This window comes from Mercenaria mercenaria, chromosome 14 (assembly GCF_021730395.1).
Source record: "Mercenaria mercenaria strain notata chromosome 14, MADL_Memer_1, whole genome shotgun sequence".
Classification (NCBI taxonomy): Eukaryota; Metazoa; Mollusca; class Bivalvia; order Venerida; family Veneridae; genus Mercenaria; species Mercenaria mercenaria.
Genome location: NC_069374.1, coordinates 36,562,348 through 36,585,243, shown reverse-complemented (window position 1 = coordinate 36,585,243; position 22,896 = coordinate 36,562,348). Strand labels below are relative to the sequence as shown.

The 22,896-nt window shown below is 35.5% G+C and overlaps 2 protein-coding genes across 3 annotated transcripts in view; one reads left to right on the top strand and one right to left on the bottom strand.

The window, feature by feature from the left end:
* Positions 1 to 6,379, bottom strand: part of LOC123527269 (transmembrane protein 185A-like) — a 12,017-nt gene extending 5,638 nt beyond the window's left edge. The window contains exons 1-4 of the mRNA XM_045306623.2: positions 6,229 to 6,379; positions 4,277 to 4,453; positions 3,246 to 3,453; positions 900 to 983 (exon numbers count right to left, since the gene is read on the bottom strand). Of these exons, the coding sequence (XP_045162558.1) occupies positions 900 to 983; positions 3,246 to 3,453; positions 4,277 to 4,453; positions 6,229 to 6,269 (510 nt within the window). The 5' untranslated portion in view covers positions 6,270 to 6,379. The remainder of the gene's footprint in view (positions 1 to 899; positions 984 to 3,245; positions 3,454 to 4,276; positions 4,454 to 6,228) is intronic.
* On the top strand, positions 6,362 to 22,896 carry LOC123527268 (zinc finger protein squeeze-like). 2 transcript variants are annotated; one of them, XM_045306621.2, is made up of 5 exons: positions 6,364 to 6,477; positions 9,456 to 9,990; positions 10,590 to 10,774; positions 13,767 to 14,115; positions 18,327 to 22,896. In XM_045306621.2, the coding sequence occupies exons 1-5, from the start codon at positions 6,475 to 6,477 to the stop codon at positions 18,341 to 18,343; spliced, it is 1,089 nt and encodes a 362-aa protein (XP_045162556.2). In that variant the 5' UTR covers positions 6,364 to 6,474; the 3' UTR covers positions 18,344 to 22,896. The 2 variants fall into 2 exon arrangements, with proteins under 2 accessions (XP_045162554.2, XP_045162556.2); XM_045306619.2 differs by lacking the exon at positions 18,327 to 22,896 and having other exon boundaries at positions 6,362 to 6,477; positions 13,767 to 17,158.

Sequence of the window (22,896 nt, the reverse complement as noted above, 5' to 3'; positions counted from 1 at the left end):
GAACAAAATTCGGAAAGGATGTTAAAACTGGGACAAGACCTTGTAATGATGTTATATCAGAAGTTTTTCAAAGGTTAAAGGGTGCTGTGCTCCCCTATTTGTAAATATTTCACAGAAGACCTTAACTTAATATTGCAGACCAAGTCTGATGTAGAACCATTCTCGTTCCAACTTTAGCGGCCATTATTTGAACAAATTGATAGATGTCCATGCCAGCAATGTAAGCATGTTAAAGACTCACAATGCATTTGTTTATAATTGACTGCCACATTTCTTTTGCTTTAAACATAAAATATGTCTATTTCTTGTAAAATCCTTTTTTCAATGGTTGTTTTCACAAATATTTGCCAAAGGTTTGAATATTAATTATACTACATAATATGTACATGTAGTAGAAAATATGCTTTAATCCGTTGTTAATGATTTCCTCAAATAATCATAATGGCTGTAACTGTGTACTAAGTTCCTGTGCAACATTGAAAATAGTGCTTTTCTTACCATGTAATTATGTATAACATCTAAATGGACAGCTGCTTTATGTGTTTTTAGCATAAAAGCCTTATGGAACTTTTAGTACAACATACCAAAATATACCCCCCAAAAAAAACTAACCACAGAAGATTCATTTTTAAAAAAAAAAATCATACCTCCTTTTCAATTGACATATTATATAATCATTTAGTACTGTGACACCTGTTTGGGTAATGACAACATACACACAAAAAGCAATCGTACAAGACAAATTGCATCAATGTATATCTATTTCCAACTATTTTCATGGAATTTTCCTTTTTTCAAATAAGGAACTACTACAAAACAGAATAAATCTGTCCTACATTTTTTTTAAAAAGCATTTTCAACATATTCTGAATGAAAACAATAATTTTGTTCATACGTACCACCCAACTCCACTTGATCACATTGTCCAATCTCAATGCAATAAATATAAACTGTAGAATGTTTACAGAGCAAAACAACTCCAGCTGAAATGTACACATACACTAAAAGTATCAAATTTTATTACATTTTTGCATTCTTTATTCTTCATGAAATATAAACTACCTACTCAATCATATCCTGATATACACACAGTTTGTCATAACATGGTTGTACGTTTTATACAGTCAAGCTTGTCTTAAGCAGCCAACCAAAGAAGTGACGCAACCTGGTTGCTCAATGCAAGTGGATGCTCAAAGTTACTAATACAAGTTGAAACTGGAACAAAATGTCAATTTTGGCACTTAGCCAATTGGCTGCTTAAGGCCAGTTGCAGCTTAATACAGATGGCTGCTCAAACAGGTTCAAGTGTATAACAAGGAGCTGCATTCAATAAACGCTTGATGCCCCCGGTGGCATCCTTGTCGACAGATTTTTGCACCTAAATCCAAAACAAGGTCAAGGTCAAACTTAGGTCAGGTGATGTTTGAAGATGAGGAATTAGTATCAATTCATTCTTGTAATGGGTACTGATACTAGACAAAACGGTCCCATTTGGTTAACCAAGATATGGCCCATATAAAGCAACCCTAGTCCAAAATGAGGTCAAGGTCAAGGTCAAACTGAGGTCAGGTGATGTCTGAAGATGAGGAATGGTCACAGGTTACATCTGCATTAGTATCAAGTCATTCTAGTAAGGGGTTATGATGCTAGACGAAACGGTCCCATTTGGTTAACCTCGTACAGACGGACAGACAAACGTACGAATGAACGGACAGGACAATCACTATATGCCTCCCGCATCAGCAGATGCCGGGGGCATAAAAATCTGGTACCTGATATATTCTTCATATTAAGCTGAATAATTTCAAAGTCATATTAGATACTTATACAGTTAAATATATTAAGCTATATTCAGTTTCATATTCTGATATATACTGTAGAGATGGGCCCCTAAAATTTTCAATGATTTAAATAAAGTCTAGAAATTAATTTCCAAGTCCTTGAAAAACCAAAAAAATGATTTCACAAATGTGAAGTTTATGATATTTTTTGTTAATCAATAACAGAAGTTTATAATTTTTAATTTAAAGTTGTGATCCACAAAAAAGGACAACTCTTGCTTGGGCTAGTACTTATAAGTAGAGATCTTTTAAAGTTTACTTCCCTTGCAATTACACATTGAGTGGAAAAATGAAAACTGTTTTAAGACACAATATCATACTTTTTTGCACAACAAAATCATTAAGGATTTATTCATTGTGTTTGATTTACCCCTCAAGACAGGGTTTCCCTATGATTCTGTCAAGTTACATATGGTAAAAAATTAACTTTTAAAAAGCCAAAAATAAAACGAAGTCCCAGTAGGTAAATAATGTGCAGATAATACAGTTTTGCTTTTATCAAAATGTCACAATAGTTTCCACTTTTGTAATACAGAACACCTGGTTGGATTAAAGGTGCAATTATATTGATCTCTATTTCCTATGCCTATATACTGTTTTTGACTGAAGTATCTTCAACATACTTCTGCATTTTCAAATCAAAGTTTTTTCTACAACATCAATGAGACCTTCAGAGTGTTAACAGCAATATTATTGCTGATACAGAACACTTGAAAAGAAGGATCACAACAGCGTAACTTGAAAAGCCAAATTCTGTACTTTGTGCATTTTCATCAATACATGGAACAAAAAGAGCTCCGCCAAGCGGGGCAATATATGCCCGAAGGATTATATAAGAGGAGGATGGGAACAAAAAAGAGATCAAAATAAAAACAAGAGCACACCAAAATGCAGAGCAATATACACACAAAACAAAGTCATATGACCTTTGACCCCTAAGTGTGACCTTGACCTTGAGGCCAGCCATCCCAAACATGCGCTCTGCATGTCGTCTTGATGTGGTAAACATTTGTGCTAAGTTTCTTTAAAATCCTTCAAGTAGTCCAAGAGTTACAGAGCAGACACAAAACAAAGTCATACGACTTTTGACCCCTAAGTTAGTGTGACCTTGACCTTGAAGCGAGCCATCCGAAATTTTGCAAGTCGTCTCAATGTGGTGAACATTTGAGTCAAATTTATTCGAAATCCTTCAAGGAGTTCAAGAGTTACAGAGCGGACACGAAATTGCTAACGGACGGTCACCAGGGTCACTACATAATACGTCCCTTTGGGTGTATAAAAATGAAAAACAAAGCTATCCTATGTCCTGATTATCAAAAATGAAAAAAGTTTTCAAAAACTCGGTTTTCTATCAGGTTGGAGAAGAAATATTTTCAAAATGAAAACTCTGGACCAGTTACTCACCTCAAAAGATCTTTCATTTTTTATCGCCCAAACACAAAATCCAATAGAGACAATAGACATGAACATGAGTGGTATGAAAACAAACATCCAGGAGTGGTCGTTTGTCTCGAGGTTATCACAGGCAAGTATATCAAAAACCAGTAACATTAGATGCATACTGGTTGTCATTATCATTGCTTTAAACTGCACAAAACTGTCTCCCTCAAGCCTGAAATATACAACGTACATGAAATTCTTAGAGTAAAAGTGAAAGTTATATTACTCAAAGTTCTTATCTTAAATAACTTTTAAAATTTCAATAACATTTACTATTCTTCTTAGGCAATTTGGCATTCTTTAAAATATACAACTCAACAAGCACACAGCTTTTCGTAAAAATTTGGAGAATACCGAAATTGCATTACGTAATAATAATGGATATAACTGTCAATTATTGCTACAAATATGCCTGCTTGTAGAGAGTATGTCTGAACCATGCATAACTGTCAGTTATTGCAATAAATATACATGCCTGTACAGAGGTTGTCTGAACCAGACACAAATCAATTATTGCATCAAATATACATGCCTGTACACAGGTTGTCTGAACCAGACACAAATCATTTACCCTAGGTATGGCATCAAATATACTTGTACAGAGATTGTCTAAACCAGACACACTATTCGTAGGTTAATGTAATCAATTAATTTTCATGGTTTTAATGCCTGCGTCCCACTGCAGAAACATGCGTATGGGGACTCCCAAGTTACAATAAACACGCGTATACCGGGACCAATTATGCGTACAGGGATGCCAATTTCAGCATTTCCGAGAACCCTGGACACAACTCAATTATTGCATCAAATATACATGCCTGTTGGGAAGATGTCTGAAGCAGACATAACTGCCAATCATTGCAACAAATATACTTGCCTGTACCGTAGATGACTAAACCAGACATTACTTCCAGTCACTGCACCAAATATACGTGCCTGTACAGTGGGTTTCTGAACTAGACATAGGTGCTAATTACCCAATCAAATATACTTGCCTGTACAGAGGATGTCTGAACCAGACATAACTGCCAATTATTGCACCAAATATGACAAGGAACTTCCAGATCCATATAGGTAAGAACACAACCCAGTAACTCCACTCTATTGTGCCATCAAGCCTCAGAGCAAACAGGAATGAAAAGACAAGCAGGCAGGAAAATATCACAAATTTACTGAAATGTAAACAAGAATATTTTGTGAGAACATATAAATTAATATTATGAATATAAGACTTAATCATTTAACTCTAGACAACAAGCATACTATTATTAACCTTTAGCCTGCTGGTAGCCTGTAATTTTGCTTTTGCGACCAATGCAGACCAAGATAAGCTTGCACATCCCCTTAATATTAGAAAAAGTATCATAGTATACTATAATAAAACAGTCACACATTAAACTGGAATCCACATAAAAACCCGAATACACATTCCATAACCAGAATACACCTGTATTGTTTTTATTAAAGGTATTTTTGAAAGAATCAATCATATATAATACTAAAGGAAAATAAAGTAGTACCGGTATGTTCACGCAAAACGATTTTATACAAGGCTGAAATTCGGCAAGCGCACGGGAAATTTCCATATTAACTGAAAGGCACCCGTATTTTTTATTAAAATTTATGGTATTTTTGTAGGGTTTATGGCAGAATTCATTCGTATATTATAACATAAATAACTAATTTATAAAAGGAAAATAAAATAAGAGTTTTTATACCAGATTGAAATTTGGAGAGCGCACAGGAAATTTGCGCATTCATGAATCTATCAAAATAAGTCTTGTCTAAGAAATTTAGAATATGGTCATGTACAATAGTTAAATGGCATGCATGTAGCCGGGTACAGGTGTTTGGTAGAGCTAATTGTTTGTGTGGCCTATAACAAGTCTTGTCAGGAGGTCCTTACATCCCAAATCTCTTCCTGTAAACCATTATAATACTTCCACACATGAGACTGAGCATTGTCAGGATATGGAAAAATCCATCAGGCACTCTGTCAGATTTGTCTGATCCGTCGCCATTTTGAGAAACTTTATTTAAACCAAATCAAGAAGTCATAGAAAGAGAAGAACAACAGAAAGGCCATGTGAGTTCTGCGAGTTGTACAACAGTTTGAACCATAACTATGATTGTAGCAGACTCTAGACATTTTTCCATCAATTTTCGATTACAATCAATCATCAGGGCATCAATACCTAACATGCTTGCCTAGAGGTACGGATCTGTACTCGAGAGGTATGGAGCTGTACATGTAGCATACCCTAGTGTAGATATCGCGGATACTTCCTTCTATTTTTCGAATGTGTCACTTTATGTACCAGACACTTTACGTACCAGCACTTTATGTACCACTTTGGACACTTTATGTACCACATATATGATATATAGTGGATGATCATTTTTGTATTAATTTGATGAAAATGTTACATTTTATGTTACTTGAAATGTTTTTTATTAAATTTAAAAGTTAATTTTCATAATTAATAAGGTAAAATTTAACTCTTTCCCATAGAAATGTTAACAACATTCTATGGACTTAAGCTGATTAAATCAAAGTTGTTTTCACAGGTAATTATCACATATTCACAGTGCTACACTATGAGATACATGCAATTACTATATAATATATAGGTGGTACACTAAGTGTCAAAGTGGTACATATTAAGGTGTATGGTACATAAAGTGACTGGTACATAAGGTGTTGCACCCCTTTTTTTCTAGCCGCTGCTAAAATTTCATGGTTTTTTAGCAAATTTAATTTTGTCTGATTGAGTAACAGTTACAGGAAGACTTCATATATCTTACGGTTTGTGCTAACTTCTGCCTGTTGTAAACTCAACACAACAGTACGTTTGGCATATCCGAACTTGAAAACTTTCCGAAACCTACTCACATAAATAAATTGAAAAGACGGAAAGCCAAATTATCAATGCAAAAAATCACATACCTAGGGTTAAAATCCTGAAATATATGTTTCAAATTAACCATCTTATACAGTTCATTTATTTTCTACTTCTGAGTCACACTGACAAAAGTAGAAACCAAAACAAACAAATAAAAATTCATGTAAAGTTATTCTCACGTAAATGTAAAATTTACGCACGCCAGGGATTTGTTTATTTTTTGCAAATTATTAAAATTTCATCGATTTGCAGAAACACGTCATAAGCTATAGATTCCATATCAATATCCCATGGTAAATAACTTATTTCTCATAGTTGTGCAGATACATTCATCTGAATTGAATGCCAGGTAATCCCAGAATCACGTATCGTGTTTTGTGATAATTGAAAAAAGGTGGGTGGGGTATGTCAAACAAAGAAGAATATAATGAATACAAAGAAGTATAAAGAGAAGAAGACGCAGAGTCTTTGATTTTGACAACCACAGCATTATAGTCAAACATCTGAAAAAGAAACAACTAAAACACATTCAATCAATTTTGACATATTAAAAGATCTTGGATTCTGGTGAATATAATAAATTTTTCATTTTGAAAACGATGGAGAGATGGAGTGCAGATGAAAGCAGTTCAAATGTACACTGTGTGGCTCTTCGGCTTTGTAATCCACTAATAAGTACCTGTCAATTAGTAACAGATACTAATCATATATGTTGATCAACAGTCGGAGTAACCGGATGTTCCAACATTTTCCATTTACACTAAAACACCTGACAGGATGTTTTCTGATGTCCTTTTGTTAATGCGGACGCCATGACGTGTAATTAACGTTAACGAAATACACACATTTTACTTGTCATTCACAGACATGCAGTTATAATTATAATCTGCATCGAAATTGTTCATATTTAAATCATTTTATTAAGAGTAGAGCGGGTGTGGATAAACCCGAACAGGGGGGTAATTCCGAACACATTTTTCCAATGACATTTTTGTATTCTTGAAAGGCACCAGTCTAATCTACGGCGTCACATACTGGATAACAAAGAATTCCATATCATATTGCAATGAATGCAAAGTTTTGTCGCGCACCTTTTCAAAATAATAGACTAGAATTTATAAGACAGCTTGCATGCATGTCGTTCTTACCTGTTTTCGTATTTTGATGTAAGTAGTATGTAAGGATCTAAAAAGTATTGGTTTTTACCGCTGACAATGTTTTGATGGAATTCTTACATCACAAGTGTCCCGTGGGAAGGGAGTTAACTGCATATCTCATTAAGGAAAACGTTGAAAGATCAAAGAAGCTGTTCGGAATTAGACCCCACTTGTTAATAATGTGTGGCTAATTCCAAACAATCAATGTATGAGGAACAGTTTATCCAAATAAGTATATATAAAGACTTAAAAAATATACATTTGAAGCAAATAACTAGAGCTAGACTATAAATTAATAAATAAGTAGATAATAAATATATATATATATAAAAGTACAGTAAAAAAATAAATAAATCTACTACTTAGTAAAATGAGTTCAACTTTTTTTCATTCATATTTTGCTCGTTTTAAACATGTGAAATTTTGATCCGTCTGTGGTAGAGGAGGCGGCAACTGGTGTAGCAATAGCTGAGCTTGACAAGAGTTTTCAAGCAGATTTTGGAGCCAAGACAACCCCGCACGACCAAGGTCCACGTTACTGCTATGCATGTGAAAAACCCTACATGCACCAATTGTGGATGCAGATTTCACCCTAAATGTGTGGTAGATGAATTACTGGGCTATACAGATGAACTTCCGTTTGAATGCAAATACTGTTGATTTAAACACAGATTCTAAGACATTTTTAACACTGCACACTGCATCATGTATAAGGGTGTTAATACCATATTCAGTTTTCGGACATTAAGCATGTAGAAAGTTGCCACAGATGTTGTGCTGTGCTTCTGCAAATTTAGGTTTAGATACAGATGCTCTGTAAATTCCAGTTATATGTTTTGTTTTATAAAGTTTCTTTGTTAAAAATGCAAGTAATACCGTAAAGAATGTCTGTGTTTATCATTGTAAACAAACAAACGTTCTGTTTTTAAGAAGTTGGAACTGTTTGGAATTAGCCCCACTGTTGTTCGGAATTACCCCCTCTGTTCGGAAATACACGTCCAATAGGTAATATCTTCAATACACTATACTGACAATATCTGTATACTTATATAGTTCGGAATTATACACACTAAATCAGCTGGAATCACTCTATAAACAAGTTGTTTTTAAATGGCAATATAAGTGGGTATTTCCGAACATTCAACATTATTGCTTAACTGTTCGGAAATACCCACACCCGCTCATATTACATAATTATGGTGAATGAAAATCACGAAAATGAAGATAATAAAGTTTCAAAGCATTCTTAAGAAATACAGCATTAATTTCCAGATATCTAAAAAAAATAATTTTGTTGTTGTCGAACGATTTGGAGGCCAGTGCCTTTAAAACAACAACAGTTACTTCATAAGCAGCACAATTGTTGACACAAATATTGATCAGGTGTAGGTAACCATAAACAACTTATTATCCTAAGTATAGTACAGAATTTTAGTGGAAACATTAATTTGTAAATAACTTGATTGTCTAACACCTAGAAAACTCCTAGAAGGTATGCTAGGAATCAGGTTACCAGAGGCTAGAATGCAGAATAGTCATCCAGAACTTTACCAGAAGGCTAGATGCTTGATGTTTTTTTCTGCATACTCATTAGTATCAGTAGATCCTTGCAAGTTATCAGGCACTTACAGAGAAAGTCTTTGTAGAAAGGTAAAGCTAAGCGTTATTTAACATGATCAACAGTCAGGGTGAGCTACAATGGTATCAGATACTTAACCTGTCCTTATTACCTTCTGGTACAACCTTTTAACTCTTTAATGCCAAGCATGGGAGCTACCAGTACCATTAAAAAGTGATTTTTTACAAATTTTGTTAAAACTGATCCAAAAGTAACATCAAATTGATATTAATTATTTTATACTGTACACAACCAAAATACACCGCAACCTTCGCATTAAAGTAAATATTAGAATATTACAGGAGACTGTTTGACAGTTGAAACTTAGTGAAATAGCTGTGATAGTTTCTAAGTAAATATGAGTATTAATCTCTTTGATAAGCCTTGGTCCAGATTAGGTGTATTTTCTTAGGATAAAAAGTTAAATACACATTTTTCAATTAAAATATGAATATAAAGCACTTTAAATAATTTTCATCATATTTTTATATTTCAGAGGATGGCCTCCAGTGAGCAGCCAAACTATCCTGAGAGCAGCTACCCTCAGTCTCGGTCTTCTTCCAGTGTTTTCTATGAAAATGAGGTAAAGAAAGACAGTGAGATTATGCTGAGGGATGCTGAAGTACAACAATTACTGCAACAGAACCGGGACGCACAGCATTCCCAGCAACAGCAACATCATCAGCAACAGTTACAGCAGCATCAGCAACAACAGCTGCTGCTGCAACAGCCTGTGAAGTCAGAACCCATGCCCTATGGTGAAGAAAAAATGACACCAGTCAGCTCTACATCTGAAAGCAGTCCAAACCGAACTGGTTCCACAAGTTCTTCAACAAATGACGACAGGAACCGACTAAGTCAGTCAGATAGGGCACATATGTGTATGACTTGTTTTAAAGGGTTTAGAAATAAACCACAGTTGACTCAGCATGAGCTTGTACACAACAATGTGAGGAAACATGTGTGTTCATACTGTGAGAAATCTTTTAAGCAGATTTGCCATTTAAATCAGCATATTAGGGTACATACAGGTAAATCAGTAATATTTCTTTTAATAAGTCTCTTTAATTAAGTGAAGTAACAACATGTATAACTAAACTAGTAGCTTCAGCAGTGACATTTGATACAATTTGAGCTTAACACAGATTTTATTTGCCCTCTGAAGACAGATCTTGAGAAGGGGACCTGGTATAACAGTATGGTAATGGTACCGGGGGAGGGGGGGGGGGGGGGAAAGAATTGACTAGTTAGTTTTTTCCCCCCATAAGAATGATCAAGAGTAACCAGTTGCAATTGGGGGGTAAAATTGACTGGGGGGGGGGGAGAAAGAACTGACCCGGGGAATAAAGTGACTAGTCAGTTTTTTCCCCGGGGAAAAACTGAGTGGGGAAAAAACTGACCGTTACACCAGTAATAATTATGTTATGTGATCTTTGGCTGTCTGTTTGTCCGATGTTTTCTTTAAAGTATTTTGTCATTGATGCAGGTATCTGGCTGATTTTTCACTACAGGTGTGTGCTGAGGATAAAATGGTCAAACATTACTTGGGTTCCATTTAATGTAGCTGTTGCTGTTCTTTTTGTTAGAAAAAGACCTAGTAAATGAATTTGTTTCGTTGCTTTGTCCGTAGGTGAGCGGCCCTATAAGTGTGATGTAGAGGGATGTGGACGATCTTTTGCTCAGCTGTCAAACCTAAATCATCATAAAAAGAACCATGAAGAAACAGTGCGGCGCGATGTTTCACGGCAGTTTAGGTGTGATGTCTGCGAGAGAAGTTATGCAACAAAGAACAGTCTTAATACACACATTCAAAAGGTATACTGTAAAATCATCGTGGGCATGAAATTTCGTGGTTTTGGTCAAAACGTCAATTTAGCGTTAGCGTCTTTCCGCGTCCCCACCTTGGTTAAAGTTTTTTTTTGCACTTTCTCTTTTTTCTCCTTACCTCTGTAATTACTTGATGGATTTTCTTTAAACTTTTAATAGTTATTCCTCATCATCGCCCACATCATATGGCACAAGGGCCATAACTCTCACGAATATTTCTTGAATTATCCCCCCTTTTACTTAGAATTTCAGGATAGTTTTGATGCACTTTCACTCTAAGTTATTACTGAATGGATTTGATTCAAACTTAACGAAACTCAACATCATCACTCACATCGTATGACTCAAGGGCCATAACTTTTGCACCAATATTTCATGAATTATCCCCCCTTTTTACTTAGAATTTCAGGTTAAAGTTTTGAAACACTTTCACTCTATCTCAGCTATTACAAAATGGATTTGATTCAAACTTAAAATAGTTGTTCAACATCATCACTCACATCATACGATGCAAGGGCCATAACTCTTGCACCAATATTTCACGAATTATCCCCCCTTTTTACTTAGAATTTTAGGTTAAAGTTTTGATGCACTTTCACTCTCAGTTATTTCTAAATGGATTTTATTCAAACTTAAAATATGGTCCACCTTATCATCCACATCATATGACATGAGGTGCATAGCTCTGGCACCATTTTTTCATGAATTATGCCCCCTTTTACTTAGAATTTAAGGTTAATTTTGATGCATTTTCACTATATCTTAGTTATTACGAAAATGGATTTGAATCAAACTTTAAGTTGTTCCACATCATCACCCACATCGTATGCAGAGGTGCATAACTCTTGCACCAATATTTCATGAAATATGCCCCCCTTTGCTTAGAATTTTACTTATATAGTGTTTTGATACACTTTATCTTTAGCTCTCTCTTATTACTTAATATTTTTGACACAGACGCAAGCTATTGTGCAATATCTTTATCCACCATTGGAGTCATTAAACATTCCAGTGACATCTCCAGTTTCCTCAGATGTGCCCAGTTTCAAAGGCATATAGCTCTGTAACTTATTTTTTCTTTTCTAGGTCAATTACCAACCTCACTGGGTCAAGTCCCATAACTGTGACATGTATTTTGAACAAATTATGCCTCCTTTTGGACTTAGAAAATCCTGGTTAAAGTATTAGATGCAAGTTACTGTCTCCAAATCAAATGCACATATTGAATTGAAACTTTACATGTGTCTTCAGGGTTATAAAACTAAGTTATAGCATCAAGTTACTCTGACATGCATTTTGGCCAAATTATGTCCCCTGTGAACTTAAAACTTTTGGTTAAAGTTTACTATCTCCAAATCTAATGCAGATACTGGATTGAAACTTTATAGATATTCTAACATTTAGGGTAATATTCCTGCTTCTGGGACAACAATTTGAATAGTCGAGCATTTGCTGTCTTACGGACGGCTCGTTTTTCACAAACTAGATAATGGGTCTTCACTTAATTTGGTCATTAGTATCCTTGTTTAGATTTCTATCCAATTTATTCAAATGGTTTCTCCAGACTTCTTTAAGGCATTGCAAGAGGTAAAAAAAGAAAAGCCTTTAAACAACTATGTGATGGGTCTTCACCAAACTTTGTCTGTAGCATACTTGTATGATCCTTTTGTATAATTTTTATACGCCCATCTTGGAAAGAGCAGGGGCGTATTATGTGAACACCGGTGGCAGGCGTTGTATCCCAGACTTTTCAAAATGCTAACATTTGACATCATTTAGTGGCTGCCTCAGTTGAAAAAAAAACAACTTTGAAATGTCTTCTTCTCATGAACTTGTTGATGGATCTTCACCAAACTTTGTCAGAAGCATTCATGTAATACATTGACCTCTCTCAGTTTTCTTCAAATGGTTATTCCTAACCTTTTTTAGGGGCTGCCAAAGCTAAAAATGAAAGAAAAAACTTTAAATGACTTCTCAAGACTGCTTTATATATCTTCCTCAAACTTGGTCTGTAGCATCCTTTTAGGAACTTCTCTCAGTTCACTTCGGTGATTCCCCTTGGCCCTTGATATATGGACCATAAGGTCTTGAAATAGAAAAACCTTTAAATGACTTCTTTTCATTAACCATATTATTAACCTTCTTAAATGTACATGTATCTCTTCTCTTATTTATAGTATCTATTTCTGCTTGACTTCGTGTAAGGGCTGCCAGAGTTAAAAATAGAGAAAAAAACTTTAAACAACTTGTTCTAATGAACCACTTCATGAATCTCTATGGTACCAAGCTTTTCAATAGCAACCTTGCATGTAACTCTCTGTTAATCTTTCGACGTTTCAACTCATTTAAGCCAAAAAAAAATAAAAATGAACAACATATTTTTGTGAAACACTTGAAAGTCTGAATTTGGTCTGTAGCACATTGTATGTACTTTCTTCCTTTTATTTAAATGTTTTCACTTGACACTGCAGGTAGCAGCAACCAGAGGTGAAATTTAAACCATTAAACTACTTCTTCTAATGAACTTATACCATTAAACTACTTCTTCTAATGAACTTATACCATTAAACTACTTCTTATAATGAATTTATACCATTAAACTACTTCTTCTAGTGAACTTATACCATTAAACTACTTCTAATGGACCAAGCTTGATCTTTAGCACCCTTTATTGGACCTCTCTCAGGTTTGCTGTAATGGTTCCACATTTTGGGTCCATTACAGCAAAAAAGTCTTTAAATACTAGTAGCTTTAAATGATCTTCTTATTGGATGTTCACAAAACATGACCAGAAGCAAGGCAAAAGATTAAATTCCTCCTCAGATGAGGGAATTATGCACACTTGGGCTTTTTTGTTAACTGCTAAATTAGCTTAGAATTACTCCTCACAAATAATTCTGATTTTATTGTGACTTTTCAGATAGTAAATAATGCAGCAATGAATGCACAGTGATTAATTAGTCTGTTCTGTCTATTTTAGCTTCATTCAAATCTGAAACGAGATGACCCCAGTTTCAGACAGTCGTCTGTCTCTACACCGTCGAGAAAAAGAAAACAGAAACAAGAAGACAACAGTTCTGAGCAAGTTGACAATGAGCCGTGTACTTTCCTGATGGAATGTGATTCAGAAGACGATGGCCTTCCTACACAGGTCAAGGTCAAATCGAGGTTTGGACCCAAACCAAACCTAACAGTGAGAATTGGTACCCCACCAGGAAGTGGAGAAAAGGACAAAAATAGACAAACGCCGAGAACCACTTTACCACTTCCTTTCACATCAAACCAAAGTCAGTCATCACCAATGTCATTATGCTACCAGCAAAGTCAAGGTCAAGATGATTTTATCACCACATTTTCTGATTCAGTTTCACAAGGTCAAGGTCACAGGGATATGATGCAGTCCCAGCATTCCCAAAACCTGTATTCACAAGTAGATTCCATTCCTGAGCACACTTCTCATAACCAAAATCTGCTTGATAACTCCCAGCTTTTGCATGCTTCATCTACTAACACTAAACATAATGATGGGCAAGATGACGAAATGAAACTGTTACATGAACTTTCAAAAAGTGAGGCCCTTATTGAAGAAAGAAGAAAGCAAATGCTAGCAGCTATTTCTCGTAGGGAAGCACTCCTGAATAGTAGCAGGGTGAAATCAACATTTGGTCAAATTTCTCAAACTATGACTAGTATGTCTCAGACTCATGATGTTTCCGCAGACCCTATGCCACCTGCTGATCGTCTGCCTATGTATGGATGTCAGCAGGGACAGGTCTCCCAGGCATCCATCCAGAATGATGTCCCCTCTCATATTGCCCATCATTATCCTAAAACTAACAACACTGATCAAAGCCGAATAGGGTCACAACAAATTTTTAACCCTGCATTTACTGAACAAAACCAGAACAGGTATAATCAAAACCAGTATTGATATTTCTCATGTAAACAAAGAAAATTTTATGCTTTGAAAATCAACATTTAGCTCATCTGAGCACAAAGTGCTGAAGGTGAGCTATTGTGATCACCCTCTGTCTGTCGTTAGTTTTCGTGTGATGTGCATTGCGAGTCATCAACAGTTTGACTGTAAACACTGTAGAGGTCACAGGTTTGGCCCAATCTTAATGAAACTTGATGAGAATGTTACCCTCAGTAAAATTGTGAATTATTATATCACTGGGTCATCTGGGATCAAAAATTATGTCAGTTAGTAAGAAAAACCTTGTTAACACACTAGAAGCCACATTTTCTACCTAATGTTCATAAAACTTTGTCAGAATGCTTGTCTTTGTGAAATATAGGTCAAGTTTAAAACTTATTTACCTGCTGTCAAAACTAGGTCGCTTGGTCAAATTGTAGAAAAATCTTTAGCACAGATAATGCCTCTTTTTCCGATTGATCTTCATACAAGATGTCAGATTGTTTGGCGCTATGAAATCTAGGTCAAGTTTAAAATTGGGTTACACGAGGTCTTAAACTAGGTCACTAGGTTAATTAATAAGCATTCTTGAGGCCACATGATCATCATAAACCTTTAGTCAGAATGTGTTTCTCAGCTCAAGTGTTTCTCAGCTCAGCAGGCCACATTTTCTGCTTAATCTTCATAAAACTTTGCCAGAATGTTTGTCTCTGTGATACAAAGTTCAAGTTTAAAATTGGGTTACCTGAGATCTGAAATAAGGTCTTCAAGGTCAAATCATTGAAAAATCTTTTTAACACTCTGTAAGCCACATTTTCTACTCGATCTTAATAAAACTTTGTTTGTCTCTTTGAAATTTAGGTCAAGTTCAAAAGTGGGTTATCTGAGATATTTAAGTAGGTCTTTAGGTGAAATCATAGGCAAACCTTTTTACTCTCTAGAGGCTCTCTACTTGATCATCATAAATCTTTGTCAGAATGGAGGCTGTATGGAATCTGTCAAAATGAAAATTGTGGTGCATGAGGCCAAAAACTAAGTCTTTAGATTAACTCGTAGGTGCACCTTGTTAACACCCTAGTAGCCACATTTTCTGCTCGGTCTTGTTGATATTTAGTCAGAATTTTTACCTGTTTAAAATCTAGGATAAATTGTAACTTTTACACACTGGTGAAAAACGAGGTTACTAGATCAAATCATTAAAAAAAAAACTTGGTTAATCATCAGCCTGATTTACATAAAATTTGATCTGAATGTTTGTCACACAAATGTTTCTTCGGTGACTAAGTTTGTTAAAATTATTCCAGTTTGTCGAAAAAACATGGCCATCAGGGTCACTTTTTGATACATGTGTACAGTACATGTATATCCTAAAATTAATTGTTGGAAAACACTAGCTCAACTTCAAAATAATTTCACATCTATTTTCCGTATGTGACACTCTGCCAAAGTTGTTTCCTCAGGTGAGCGATCTAGGGCCATCATGGTCCTCTTGTTAAGGAACGCAGCACATGTTCCAGTGTAATTGATAGATTCCATTTTTTGTGCTATATTGTGCATTCTTTTGTCTTTGTAAAAAAAAATTTTGTTTTCTAATGATCTCATTCTGTATAAGGAAAAAATCTTTTGTTATCTGGTTGGGATAGGATTTTTCATTTAAAGATAGAAGCAGAAATATTGCTTATTTTTCATTTTCTTTGGGTTCAAGCTGTTTGAAAATTATATGCCCATGTGAAATGCACATAGAATTTGCTTGTTTCGTCTTTGGCATGAATTCCATCTATGCTGGAAAACTAGGATAGTTTGTTGATAATTGCATTGTTGTCTCTTTCATAAATATACTATTTTAAAAACAATTGAAAGATACACAATATTTCTATATTTACCAATATCTGTTAATGGGACACCATACTTTTAGAACAAAGTCTCTATATTATTGTACTTCTAGATAACAAAGTATATAGGGTTTATATTGGAGATGCATGCGTCTGTTCATTTTTAATCCCTTTCTGGGGTCATTTCTTCAAATGTTTCTACTAAATTTTCAAATAACTACACAAAAATGTTAACTATCAAAATTCAGTGAGAACACACATAACCCAGATAGAGACAGAAGGGATATATCTATTTCTGCTGAAACTTAACTTTACAGTTGAGTGACAGTTTACCTGACTATAAGTTTTGATATATAATGAGGAGCAACTGAACAAAGTAAATGAGATAAAAGGCAAATCTCTTACATAAAAACAGGTTAATCAAATGATCGAAAAAGAAAAAAAACGTTTCTGATTGACCATAATATAATATGTTGGTATTGCTCATCTCTACAGCAAAACCTGCAAGCTTCAGTTTTGGTGCTTAACTTTTCTGCACATGTTAATTTTGCACTTCTTTTACATTCTGTTCTTCGTTCTAAATATATATATGCGCCATGAGAAAACCAACATAGTGGCTTTGCGACCAGCATGGATCCAGACCAGCCTGCGCATCCGCGCAGTCTGGTCAGAATCCATGCTGTTCGCTAACAGTTTCTCTAATTGCAATAGACTCTGAAAGCGAACCGCATGGATCCTGACCAGACTGCGCGGATGCGCAGGCTGGTCTGGATCCATGCTGGTCGCAAGCCCACTATGTTGGTTTTCTCATGGCACGGCTCATATGTGTGTTTCACAGAGAACTGGTATGTTGCACTATATGTACAGTTTTTATTTTAGTTTAATATTGAAATGGTTGTCTTTTTTATGCCTCCCTTCGAAGGAGGGTGGGTATACTGTTTTGCTCATCATCGCTCAGTCAGTCTGTATGTTAGTTAGTTCATCATTCGGTTAACCATTTGAATTCCAGTCAGTGGCTAGAAAATATATATTGATCTCACAGTGGTCAAACTTCATGTATTATTGCCTATGGTTATAATTGGGGCCAGTAAGTTAAAGGTTACAGTGACTTTGAAACTGAAACTAGAGGACTCTTCCACTTGTAGTCACCAAACTGTGGTTAGTAGATAAGTCCTACTGGTTTTAGGTCAGTATGTCAAAGGCCAAGACCATGGTGGTCTCAAGACTGAATGTTTCTGCTAATTGAGTAAAGAATACTTTGGCCTCCAGTTGTCAGACTTCATAGGAGTCTGGGCAGGGTCAATAAAATGTCAAGGTCACAGTGCCTCAAACTGGAAAATGGTCTCCGCTCAGTAACAAAAGAACCCTTTGGCCTGCAGCTTTCAGATTTCTTAGAATAATTGCAATAATTGTCTGTGGTCAATAATGACCTCTATTTTATTGGGGTTCAGTAGGTAAAAGGTCAAGGTCACAGTGACATTGATACTAAAAACGGTTTATGAACACTTTGGCTTACAGTACAAAAAATGCCTGTGGTCAGTAGATGACCTGTATTCTGTTTGGGTCAGTATGGGGATTGTCAAAAGTCAAGGTCGCAGTTATCTTCGGACAGAAAATAGGACAGGCCTTCATGGGGGACATACATGTTTTACAAACAGATCTTATTACCATAGTTTTGTGTGCCAGCCTGCAAAATGTGTCTTCTTTGTTTTGTCTTGTTGTTTTTCGTATTTGGTTTTAATTGTATGCTTTTGCTTCATTTGCTTTCTTTTCTTTTCTTTCATGTATGCAGTGAAAACAAAAGCATGACAGGCAGGGAACCAGACTCAAACATTGATCACCAAATCATCATAAAGCATTTTAACATCAGTGTTTGTAGATTAGAGCATGAATATATGTTATGTAGACTGTATAAAACAATAATTTCGTATAAATACTGACATCATATCCAGCTGGTTGGTTTGCATAGACGTAGATTTAGAAACATACTTACTTTGGGATTGGTGTTAGCAAATGTTTCAAGTTGTATTTGTCTGTAACACTTACTAATGTTTCTAGTACTGCTTTGAATTGTTTGATGCTTTGCCCTTGTGTTCTATATCAAAAGCAATATGTGTTTGTCACATTTTATAGATATATGTGAATATTACTGAAAAATTCAAGTTCCAGGTTTTTAGTGAAAGGAGCTATTTCTATTTATAGTGTAAATATTTGTTTTCCTAACTCAGTTTTTTGTGTCTCTTGCATTATTTAGTTACTCATAAGTAATTTTAATCTTGATATGAAAATAATCTGTATTTATTAGTAACATTATGAAAACAAGTAGTTGCATATATGTCTGATTGTTCTAAAATAAGGAGTACCCAGATTTTTTTATAGTTAAAACAAAGTGCAATAGGTAAATTATGATTAAAGAAATGTCACCAAATACCAAAGAAATATCACATGCAGTAGCTCAGAATAATTTTTTCGCTAAATTCTTATTACATTAGACTGATTGATTAGACACAAGGCTTGAGACAAAGATGTGTTTAAACTGATGTAAATCTGTACATGATAATACTTTATAGTTTTTTTTTTGGCAACTGACTCCAGCTTGATACTTCAAAGTTTTGTCATACATATTTAAACTTCTTATGTCCAGAACAAAAATTTAAAAGCCCTTTTTGATTAAAAATGTTCATTGTTTTCTTAAATCTATTTCAGTACTTACTAAATAAGGAATACTTTATGTTGTTTTGTATTAATGATTTTAGTATTGAAGAATCTTCATAGCGTCTTTGTAAGGTCCTCTCTCAAATTTGTTTGAATGGAGGAACTTGACTGGAGTATGTTTTTTTATGCCCCCACTTTGGTTGTGGTGGTGGGGGGGGGGCATATAGAATTGCCCTTGTCTGTCCATCCTTCCTTCCGAGAATGTTGTGTCGCGCCTAGCTCCAAAAGTATTTGACGTAGAGTCACAAAACTTTACAGAAATGTTGGTCAGCATGTGTAGTTGTGCACCTGGGGTTTCGCGTTCCGGATTCATTCAGTCGTGTAGGAGTTATGGCCCCTGACTTTGTAAAAATTGGTCATTTTAGTGTTGTGTCGCGCCTAGCTCCAAAAGTATTTGACTTAGACTCACAAAACTTTACAGGAATGTTGGTCAGCATGTGTAGTTGTGCACCTGGGGTTTTGCATCCGGATTCATTCAGTCGTGTAGGAGTTATGGCCCCTGACTTAGTAAAAAATTGGTCATTTTAATGTTGTGTCGCACATAGCTTCAAAAGTATTTGACCTAGAGTCACCAAAGTTTACAGGAATGTTGGTCAGCATGTGCAGTTGTGCACCTGGGGTTTCGCGTCCGGATTCATTCTGTCGTGTAGGAGTTATGGCCCCTGACTTAGTTAAAATTTGGTCATTTTAATGTTGTGTCGCACGTAGCTCCAAAAGTATTTGACCTAGAGTCACCATGGACAGGTGTCTAAAAATCTCAGGAAAGCATATATGTTTATATGTACATTATATATGGTTTTTTTTTTGCATTTTTTATTAAATAGCAACATTTTGTTTTCCCAAAGTTGATCTGTGTCCTTTGTCATGTAGTGGGGGCATATGTGTCTCATGGACACATTTCTAGTTTATACTACACATGATTGTTTCCTCTCATGATTCAGTGTGTCATACATATATTAAAAGTCAAATAGTCAAGCTCGTGTATGTGACTTTGTTCCAGCAAAATGTCTAGAAAGCAGTCATCGTAAGAATAACCAAATTTTATTAAAGTCAGTTAATATATAGCCTTTGGAAGCACTGAACACAGCCAAGCAAAATAAAAGTACTTCGTCTGTGCATGAGAGGTTTTGAAAAGTGCAACAGCCCTAATGCCCCCAAATCCAGCTTAAGAATAACTCTTTTAAAAAAATACATTGACCAGATATAGTAACAGTACTGAGTGCAAGTGTGATAATTTATGGCTGAATAAGTCATTATGCCCCCTTCGAAGAAGGAGGAGTATATTGTTTTGCAGATGTCGGTCGGTCTGTCTGTTGGTCAGTCTGTCGGTATGTAGACCAGTTGGAACAGTGAAATGATTTCCGGATGTTAACATGACTCCTATTGATTTTGAGGTCAGTAGGTCAAAGGTCAAGGTCAAAATGACTAGGAACAGTTAAACAGTTTCCGAACAATAACTTGAGAATGCTTGGGCCTAGGATCACGAAACTTGATAGGGAGGACCAGCAGATGACCCCTATTGATTTTGAGGTCAGTAAGTCAAAGGTCAAGGTCAGAGTGACCCAGAACAGTTAAATGGTGTCCGGATGATAACTCAAGAACGCTTGTGCCTAGGATCATGAAACTTGATAGGGAGGTTGGTCATGACCAGCAGATGACCCCTATTGATTTTGAGGTCAGTAGGTCAAAGGTCGAGGTCACATTGACCAGAATAGTAGAACTTTTGTGTACATTGACCAAGTAATTTCTTTTCCTTGTGCAATTACTGAATGCATTAAAGGGGTCATTTCATGTTCTGTGAGCTCTTGTTAATTTTGAAGACTGTTGTTGTGAAACAAATATTTTGATAAATGAATTTATCAGAATTCTGAAGCTTACGTGGTGTCAGACTAATGCACAGTGACAATGATCATATAGCGATAAAAAAAAGGCTGGATAAAATTTTAATGATAAGTGATCTGTTTTACATAGTAAATCATGCTTTTTATCCAGTGTAAACAGTAATTTGTTTTCAGTGTTTAAGTTGTTTAAATCTCGGATACTGTTAGATTTTACTGAATAGATATAAAATATATTTTCATGTTTTCTTGTTCAAGCAAGATAAACAGAATAGTCCAGGATTGATTAGAGATCTTTCAACTTGCCTTGAAACTATTTTTTATCACCATTCCTGTCAATCATGTTATCATCACCATAATCATCAGACACCGACATTTCTTGAACGTATTTACATATCTTTGTGTTATAATTGTACAGATATACCATAATTCTTAGATTTTGTATGACCCAAGCACAGAATATTTGCATGTTCTTTCTATGCTCCCCAGTGTTGAAGACTTGTGAGGCATGTAGTGTTTTAACCATCTGTCTGTCCATCATTCCGTCCATCACACTTTTTTGTGCACTCAACTTCTCTTATAATTTCCACCAGTTCCAAATGAAATTTTGTATACATCATCAACATGAAGTTGGCATGCACATTTTATGGACTTCCATGTTTGAATATGTTTGTTTGAACTATGCTGCTGTTTATTTTTCATGGTGAGCTATTGTTATCACCATTCCTCGTCTCTGGTTGGCATTAACAATTTTACTATTAACACTTTAGAGGTCTTAGTTTTGGCGCAAACGTAATGACTAATTCTAACTTTTTTGGCCAGTAATAGATTTGTATCACTTTCGTTTTTTACCTGTTAAGAAATAATAATTAACCTTTAGCCTGCTGGTGGCAAGTGATTCTGCCTTTGCAGCCAGTGGTCTACACTGTTCACTATTCAGTCAGAATATTTTCAGTGAACACCCCTTTGAATGATAAATGGTAATGCCCAAACTGAATTATAGACCAGTCTATTTTAGAAATTTTGCAGGGTAAAGGATAAAGAGACTGTCAGGTTTTTGTGTACAGGTAAATATAGCTATCTGAAGTAAACAAAATAAGACAAATGAAGTTTAATCATTAAACGAAGTTTAATCATTAAACTTCAGTCAAGAACAAATTAATTCCCTTATGTCTAGAAAACACTTTGAGGATAGGACAGGCATCTGGTTTCCAGACAGTTTTCTAACAACTGCTTGGCGTTTTGTTAATGGGTGTTAGACACTCTCTTATAGTTTTACTCTGTCAAGCATTTTTAAGGGAAATATGCCATACAATGTTAACATCATTCTTACTTTCTTTATTTTACACAAAGTCAAATGTCATTCTTGCTTACCAGAGGTCTACCATTTCGTCTAGTGATTTTGACGAAACTTCGATTGATGAGAATGATCAAACATGTATATGTGAGCTGTGCCATGGGAAAACCAACATAGTGGCTTTGCGACCAGCATGGATCCAGACCAGCCTGCGCATCCGCGCAGTCTGGTCGGGATCCATGCTGTTCGCTAACAGTATCTCTAATACCAATAGGCTTTGAAAGCGAACGGCATGGATCCTGACCAGACTGCGCGGATGCGCAGGCTGGTCTGGATCTATGCTGGTCGCAAAGCCACTATGTTGGTTTTCTCATGGCACGGCTCATGTGTGTTTTCAACAGCAGTGTAGTCAGATCTGATTTTTACTTCAAATTTATCCTTACATAATAAGATCTGTAGGTATTTGCCTAGATAAGACTTCCTTTCAAAATTTAAAATAATCAAAGAAACAT